Genomic DNA, 9,313 nt, shown 5'->3' with positions numbered 1-9,313 from the left:
TTAATTTACCCAGAATTCATTGTGTTGTAGTCCGTCTATTTGAAGTCAGAGTGTTATATCTAAGCCTTAGTTAAAGCCTCTGTTTGTGAAACCAGCCCCAGACCTTTTTCAAAATTAAAAGAAACAATGATTTTTCGTCTGTTTCTCCAAATCTTAAGTCTAAAATACTCCCAGCTCTCCAAACTAGGGGTGCAAATATTTAGCATTTTCTTTAACCAATAGTTGAAAAACTAATAATTGATCAATCATCAACAATTTTTTAAGATACAAAGCACTTTTTTTTGTCATTTTAAATTTTTCAGGGTTAAGTTCTTCTTTATACAAAAAAAGTCAAATGAGGTGAAATTACTGCCATTCATTAAATATCTATGAACACATTATTAATTGGTTTAACTCTCAACGATGAATTATCGATAAATGATTGATCATTAACATCTTTTCTCCAAAACTACGCTGTTGCAGTGTTTAGTTTTTCTCCCACATGTCGTGGTTTTCTTTGGCCTGTTCACGATCAGAAAACATTTTTGGCTACAAAACTGCAGATGAAAAGTCTGGATATTCATTTTTAACTGTACTCAGTACTCAATTTTGATTTTAAATGTAACTAAGTAGATTACATAGTTAAATGTATACTTAAGTACAAGTAAAAGTACAGACTTGAAAAGCTACTCATAAAAGTATAAATACCGCAAAAAAACTACTTAATTACAGTAATTTGAATATTTGTAATTAGTTACTTTCATCCCTGATTTTATGTGTCATTTACTTAAATCTCTGTTTTTCATGTGTGTGTAGCATGAGATAATCTACAACAGAGTTTCCCAAACTTTGAAAAATGACAAACCATGGCGAGTTCATTTGTCCATAAATTAACATTCCTGACCGTTTTTACTGCCATTTCTGCATCACCTTGTATTATCTTGGCATATTTTTTGGCAGAATTAACAGGCTCTCATTTTTCCCTCTCAACAGAAAAACAATATACACATTTTAGATATTAAATTTGCTGAATTTCGTCCGTAGTCTTCTATTTATTTCGTGACCCAAATAAAATCTTCTGTGACCCACCTGTGGGTCCCGACCCAGTGTTTAGGAATAACTGATCTGCAACAATCATTTAATTGTGCCTCTCTGTGTTGTATGATGATAAATTCATTACTCTGATACCTTTATTATTAGAATATCATTGCATTTAAGCAGCATAGCAGCATTTTAATGCTTTCAAGAAGGTTCTTGTATATACTGTTTATTTTATAGGCTGACTATATGTTTTGTGATTTAAATCCTGATCTGATAAGTAACTATGGCTATGAAATAAATGTAGAGGAGTAAAACAGTGCAATATTTCACTGTACCCTTGTATAATCCAATAATAAATAGATTTAGCCTGAATCACCACAGAGAAATATTTTAAGAGTACAAGATGCAGAAAATACGAGGCTACAGGTTCAATAATGTGGAGTTTTAGTCCCCAGTATATAAATATTTAAAGAGCTGTACCATAAATATGACATAAAAATAGGCCACTTAGCTCCTTGTATTGATCACCACAGACATTAACATTATGTCCCTAAAGAAATATTACTTCAGGCTTTTACTTTAAAATCATTGTTTTCTCTTTTTTCAGTGAGGATGATGTCAAGCGGAGGGATTGTGAGGACATGAGCACATCGTACAGACGTCGATGGAGTCCTCTTTCAACGCCGTAGAGCTCCAGGAGCTGCGAGGCGGAGGAGGCCGGCGGGCCGTGTCTCCGACAGCGCCCTGGACAGCGGCCACGGCGGCCTGCGCCGCCCGCGGCTTCGAGAACGCCTCCTACCAGCAGGACGAGGAGCATGACCACCAGCAGCAGGGCGGGACCGTGTCGGCGAGTTGTGCGCCCTCAACTTCAGGCAACAGCAAGGTAAGTTTAGTCTTGTTCAGGGATTAGTGCTTTTGTTTTATCACTAAATTTTGTTCACACTTCAGCACTCCATATGTTGATTTGTGATTCAGTCATGTCGCGTTCAAAGGGAAGGGTTAGAAAATGTATTTTCAGAGCAGTGGGCGTTTATTTTTGGGATAATGGGCTTTCGGACAAATGGGCTTTTGGTCCAAAGGGATATTTTATGAGATATAGGGTTTTCTGAATATTAAATCAGACCTGAGCAAAATGCAGCCCACTAAAAGGTTTCATGTGACCCGCGAGGCCATCATAAAAATACTAAAAATGAAAAACAGCCAGTAGCATTGTGCCTACCATTAATCTGTTATCAGACCTTTATTTTGAAAGGGGTCAGTGCTGTGTTCACTGGTAATGATAATGAGCTGTTCCTGTCATATTTAACTGTAACTTTATTCACTCAATGCTGTACATCCTTGTCGTTTATCTTGTTCTTCTACTTTTGGTGCATCTCTCATTGAAACTTGCATGCGGCCTTCAAGGTACACTTGAAGAGATCGAGGTTTGGACATTACCAAGAAAATATTAGCTCACAATTCATCACATGGCAGATCAGAAACGGTGACCCACATGTAGAAGACTTCTGACCATCCCATTACTAGAGATTTGGACATTATTAGGACTGGATATCATGTGTGTCTCAGTGTCTTCAGTGAATATCTCCTCACGGCACGGTGTGCGCTGAAAAACATCCCCAATGTCTCTGCACAGCTCTGTCTCTGTAAATGGGACATAAACAAAATTTAAAACAAAGTAAACTCACACCAAAAGTGAAGCAAATTTTCGCCTTTTGACTGCTGGATCATTTCGGTTTGTAGTTATTCCGGTTTATTAGGTTTTGTCTGATCACTTTTAAAGCCCGTGTGGGTCTGGACCCAAGTGACGTTGTTGAAATGTCGATGCCTTATCAGCCTGAACGCAGCCTCAGAGCCTCAGAGCCTCAGATCCTCGGGCGACGCCCTCCTGCCTGTTCCAAAGTCGAGGCTTAAATCTAAAGGTGACTGAGTTTTTTCCATCATCCATCATCCATTTTCCCTCGACTTTAGAACGACCTACCCGAGGAGATAAGCCTCACAGAATCAGTGACATCTTTTAAATCACCTCTTAAAACCCATTTTTACAGAATTACATTCATGTGATGCCATCTCTTTTTAATATATTTTAATTCTATTCTTCTTCTTTGCACTTCCTTTTATTTATTTATGTTGTCTGGACGCCATCATGCAATGTCTCTGCATTCTCCTCTACTGTCATTTATTCTTATTTTCATGTTTTTCTTGATTTTTTTGTTCTCATGTCTTTTACTGTTTTGTCTTATTTTACTATGTTTTGGTGTCTTTTGCTCCTTTCTCAGTTTTACTTCAATTTTAGCTTAAGTTTTTCTTGTTATTTTTCCTCCTGGGTATCCTGCTCTTTTGTTTTTTTAACGGTGCTGTATAAATAAAGTTATTATTATTATTATTATTATTCACCCCAAACAGGAAGCCTGTGCTAATGAGTAACATGCTAACAGCTAGGGAGCGTTCGGCAGACACCTGTGTGTGTGTGTGTGTTTGTGTGTGTGTTTGTGTGTGAGCCTCTGACATCACTCACCAGAGTGTGTTTTGTCCCTCCCGTCTCTCTTCTTTCCCTCCTCTTCTCTGTACGTCCACAAAAATCCAGTGACACGTATTCTGAAATGGACCATTCTGCATGAGTTCTTTTGGTACTTAAAGCTTATTTTGATGCTAATAAATTTGTATTTTTTTTCTTTTCTGAGTACTTCTAACACCACTGGAAAAGCCACATTGCAAAATAGCTCCGTTGCTCCATACATTTTTCTACTTAAAGTAAAATATTTTAACCTTTAGTTTACCTTTACATTCACTAAAACATCCAAAAACACCTCCAACAGGAGTTACAATCTTTTTTTTCTACCCTGCCAGTTTTGTCACACAGAGAAATCTTGACGGCGCAGAGCAGTACTCTCCATGACTCTGCTCTGTAAGCCGTCCAAAATCCTAAATACAAGCTTACGCCGAATCCCAAGATAAACAAAGCATGATGGACAAGATAAAGAGGACAGAGGCAGATTGTGGAGTTAACGTGTCGCTGAAAAGCTCTCGACGCCCAGATCGATGGAAGTCTTTACTCCACCAGAGCGGCGATTTACAACCAAAGAGGACCATAAAAGGCTTCACAGGGATGTCATTACGTGTCAGAGGAGTCTGTTTACGACAGATTAACTTCTGAATAAAACCATGACTGAATGGTTCAAGCAAAAAGAAAAACAAAAAAAAGTGGCTCTTTGCTGAATATTTAACTTCTACTGTGATTATTTTTTTTATTAAACAGTTTTGTGGCACTTAACAAAAACTATTTACAAACAAACCTTTTTTTTATTAACATGATTTGTGTTTTTGGCAGCCGCCGTGGAGCAGATTGTTGGACTGAACCCACTTCACTGAGATGATTATTTACTTGACACTAAAAGATTTCAGCTCTCACATCTCCTTGTGCTTTGTTTTCTCTGTCTTCCTTTTTAATTTCTTTGTAAATATCGGGTTTATTCTTCATCACATGATGCTGTGGAGCTACTGTCCATGTCTGCAGCTTAACTCACATACAAATGAACACATCAGACTGATTTTTTAAAAAAAAATAATAATTTGATTGTTTCGACTGATATGGCAATTAGTGTAATTTTCAATATTAGAGAGAACTCCAGTTTTTACATCATTATTCTCATTTCATTGAAAAATATATAATATAAGTTGATTATGGTGTGATTTTTATGAGAATCTGTACTAAATAAAGATGTTTGCAGTCTGCAGAATATGATGTGTGGGTCAGAACATCTCACGCAGCACGACACCTTATGCTTATGCATATTTGAAAATTGCCGTCAGCCTTATTGCAAGTCCTGTGACAAATGTCGAAACTTCAGAAAATTCAGCTTTCACATCTCTTCTTACCTGAGTTGGTTTGTACTGTGGGAAGAAATTTGGAACTGCTTCAGACTGTGAGTACGCACAAATGATGACAGTCCGGCTGTCTGAGAAAATGTGGAAAAACACCTTATGTGATATAACATACAGTTATCATTATTATTATTATTATTGTTATTGGGTGAAAGTCCTCGCTTTCACCCCCATTTCTCATCCCATTCATGAATATTTCCAATAATTGCTGTGAATCTCTGATCTTTGACGGACAGATCAGGTGCTCCTTGTTCTTCATCTGTTTCCTTATTTTTCTTCTGGTCTGTTTTTCTTTTTTATTTGTACTCCTGGGGGGAAATTCATTTTTTTACACTCCATTTTTAATTATTTACACACGGGCTTGTATACAGACACGCAGTTTTTTGTGGGAGAGTTGGTAAAGTGATGGATGCTGCAGAAACAGGATGTCCACACAGCCGGGGGTTCGGTGTCTTGCTCAAGGACACCTCAGCAGAGCCCAGGAGGTGAACTGGCATCTCTCCAGCTACCAGTCTACTCTTTGGTCTGAGCTGGACTTGAACCGGCTACCCTCCAGTCTGCCGCATCAACTTTTTTTGTCAGCCCTTTTCTTGTTTTTAACCGAGCCTCAGTCTATTTCTCCTGGGACACAACATGCACCGCTTCAGTTATTGCAGCCCAAGGAATTATTTCAGAGGCAGCACGGCTGTGCAGGTACAGACTGAATGTGGAGAGGCGGCGCTCGGCGTTGGTAGAGAGCAGGTGAATCAGAGAAATAAGTTATTTCCTGACTATTTCACAGTGGTTGTGATTCAAACACAAATATACTCCCCTGCACAATGCAGCAGCGCATTATTCTGTCTGAATGTGATGTTTCAGCAGCTTCACTGCTTCCTTCATGATACTTTTCTATGCAAATAGATTTCCTTATATAGAGAAATGTGGGCGTGGCATTTCGCAGATTGCAGACAGCAGGAACGAGCCTGTCAGTTCAGAATGATTCTGATTCACCGACATACAAACGGTGGTAAGAACAAACTTGTGCACGGTTCTTGAATCAGACAACAATTTTCTGTAGGAACTAAGTAAGGACATTTCTACGCACGTTAGTGAATGAGCGCAACATCTTCATCAATATTGGGTTTATTCTTGGTTATTTGCTGCTCTTGTTTATTCTTTTTTTGTCTTTATCTTTGCTTTCTTTACTTTCTGTGTGTCAGGTGGTGCAGCAGCATCAGGAGCTCTCCCCGCGCTCGTACGATGAGGAGGAAGGAGGTGGAGGACAGGAGGACGGCCAGGACTTCACAGGGTTCAACCCGGCCGACGACCACTCTGCGGACTACGGCTTCATCTTCGCCCTGGTGTTCCTGGTGAGCGGCATCGTCCTGGTGGTCATCGCCTACACCATCCCCCGGGAGGCCAAAGTGGACCCGGACTCCGTGTCGGCCCGCCAGATGGAGAAGCTGGAGATGTACTACGCCCAGCTGGGCTCCCACCTGGACAAGTGCATCATCGCGGGCCTGGGCCTGCTGACCCTCGGGGGGATGTTCCTGTCCGTCCTGCTCATGGTCTCCATCTGCCGGGGCGAGATGTACCGACGCAGGGCGGCGTTTGTCCGACCCAAGAGGACTTACGGCTCCATCAACCTGAGGATGAAGCAGCTGGCGACTGGAGAGGCGGGAGAGGGCGGGGACGGAGGGGAGGAGTTTTTGGTGGAACGTGCGGACACGCGGAATAATATACAACCAGATCCGAGCCGGGACTCCAAATCAGAACCAGGACCAAGTAGGCATCCTCCTCCTCCTGCTGCTGCTGCTGCTGCTTCTTCTTCTTCAACTGCTGCACATGGAGTCGACTAGCCGTTCTCTACTTTCACTCTGCAACTGTTCTGCCTTCCTCTGAGCGAGCAAAATGGGGACGCAAAATGGTGCAGGTCCCCCCATTTGTGCCGACAGGAGGAGCACACGTTGAGCACAAGGCTCTCCGCTGGAGCGACCCGGCTTTAACCCAGCATTTTGGGATGATGAACCAAGTTTATGGGATATTTATTCTAAACCAATCATAAGGGATGTATTGCTTAACAAAAGAAGGCTCGATCCAGTAGAAGAAGAGAGGTAAGCCTTCATGCCAGTGTGGAAAAGAGCACATTTATCAAAGATTACAGCTCCAATATAAATCCTAGTATGTTAATCAAGAGACTGAGTTTTACAAGAAAAGAGAGCACATTGTGTCTGACAGCCCTGGAGGTTTGTCGAGTAACACTTTATTTAGGAAGTCCAGTGTTGACCCTCGTCTATCAGGTGACCAAAAGATGTTCAATATCCAAACTTAGCCATATTTTAAAGCCCAATCAAAAGATTAACAGTAAACTTCTGACTGCGGTCACTGGATAAGAAATGGAGCGTCTTACTGGACCGTCTTAAATAAAGCATTATGGGAAGTGAGATGCTAACTCTCGCACAAATAAACAGAGGCAACATTTTTTTTAAATTATATTCCTGATGTGACATTTACAGTCTCCCACCACCAGCATCAGCAATAACTGGCCCGGAGATGAATCATAAAATAATCCTAAAACTGCTCAAAAATAAAAAGGCAAAAGAGGATGTTCAACTTAAACCTGCATTAAGCAATACGTTTGACTTTGTCTCATGTAAAAGAACCACTGAGGACATGAAACTCTGCAGACATTTGTCTTGGTTCTCTTGCTGCACACACTGCAGGTTCTCATTTGGTTCTTGATGCAGCTTTTTCTTTGTAATATTGTGACTTTGTTCTCATAATATCATGACTTTTTCAACATAACATTACAAGTTTTTTAGACACAAACACATAGGCTTCTCACACAACCACTTTTATATATATTGTTCTAGAAATAATTGCCGATATAATAATAATAATAATAACCAAGAATATAATAGCATAATAATGCAAGTACACACTTTGAAAGCGCAATGACATTTTTTGTAAATATTTTTTGTGGGCTTTTATGCCTTCAATTGATAGGAAAGCTCAAGATATGACAGGAAAGGGGGAGAGAGAGTCGGGGAATGACATGCAGCAAGTGGCCGCAGGTGGGAGTCAAATCCCCGAGCTTTTAATTCAGACAGCAGACGCCAAGAGGACAGAAGCAGCAAGACCAGGAATTACAGCCAAACGTGTCTCAGTGGAGTGTTTTTTTTCCTGTTCTTTCGGATTTTAGGTGCTGTGAAAAGACGTTAGGCGCTGTGCCAGGGTTTCCCTCAGTGTATTGCAGGCCCGGTGGCCCAGGGGATTTAGCAGTGAATGTATCTGAGTTTGTTTTTGGTTTTTTTTTAACAACAGTTACAGTGGGGTGGAAACATGATTGGAAAGCTCGCCAGCAACATCTGTTGCTTCGAACGTGAATGCACTACAGAGCGGCGAAGTCCCTGCCCTTCTGGTGTCTCCCATGGGACCTTATTACCGACAAAATATGAACAAATGAGTAATTTTTTGATGTCGTTTGAATTACACGTGTGATGTTTGTCAATTTAAAATATTATTTTACAAGTCAAGAAAGTCACAGTTTAATTTCTTAAACATTAAAGATCGTACAAAGTCATATTCTTTGTAAAAACTTTTAAAGTGTGTTGATTTACAACACTTTAAATTTTTACATGTCCAAACAACTTATAGCACCATCTTAATGTGGAGCCCTCTGAAATCTGTGTTTTGGCTTTTTTAACTTCTCAGTTCCACGAGTGATCATTTTGTGATCTTGTTACAGAAACTATAGGGTCGATCGCTGGCCCACATTAGGCCCCCGTCACAGAAGACACTCGGCTGCTGGCCCCTGTTGAAAGATACTTGCCACTGGGTCTAAAAACTTGGAAACCCTGGCTGCACCTCACTGTTGATTCTGGTATCGTGTTGCCTAAAACGTCGACACTCTTATGTAAAACAAAAACCCCACAAATGTAAAAGAAGTGGACAATATTGTACAATGATTTTTGGTGACCTCCAATTATCATGGCAGAGCCACCAACACATCAGCTTGAGAAGCCATTTGTACGTTACAATGTCAGCAGCTTTTTTCAAAGAAAAAAAGCTCCAAAAGTCGCCAGATGATGCCACACGCTAATTTGCAAACATGCAAATTTGCAAACATGACATCCATAAAATTGACACAAACACCATGACTGCAGCTGGAATAAAATACTTTATATTGTGCATTTAGGCAAAAAAAAAAAAAGAACAGCATCAATCAGATTTTGAAGCCGTCAAAGATCAATATTCATATTGGCCTGAAAACTCCAGATTCGGTGAGGCTCTAACCATGACTATGATGCACAAAGACAGAGACCAGATAAGAGACATGCACAGTTTATTCATTTTTCTGTGTGTTCACTGTGTGGTTGACTCAACAGCTGCTTTCTTCCTCTGTCAATCCAGAACCAAAAACTAGCAGATT

General features: G+C 40.4%; 1 protein-coding gene across 1 annotated transcript; it reads left to right on the top strand.

The window, feature by feature from the left end:
* The first annotated feature begins 1,651 nt into the window (after positions 1 to 1,651).
* Positions 1,652 to 7,676, top strand: tmem74b (transmembrane protein 74B). Its single transcript, XM_084745962.1, has 2 exons — positions 1,652 to 1,903; positions 6,102 to 7,676. The coding sequence occupies exons 1-2, from the start codon at positions 1,685 to 1,687 to the stop codon at positions 6,738 to 6,740; spliced, it is 858 nt and encodes a 285-aa protein (XP_084602088.1). The 5' UTR covers positions 1,652 to 1,684; the 3' UTR covers positions 6,741 to 7,676.
* The last annotated feature ends 1,637 nt before the right edge of the window (positions 7,677 to 9,313 follow it).

The sequence above is a fragment of the Lutjanus erythropterus genome, chromosome 2, assembly GCF_056507025.1.
Source record: "Lutjanus erythropterus isolate fLutEry1 chromosome 2, fLutEry1.hap2, whole genome shotgun sequence".
Lineage (NCBI taxonomy): Eukaryota > Metazoa > Chordata > Actinopteri > Lutjaniformes > Lutjanidae > Lutjanus > Lutjanus erythropterus.
The sequence above is the reverse complement of the archived record's forward strand: the minus strand, read 5'-3'. Positions and strand labels throughout refer to the sequence as shown.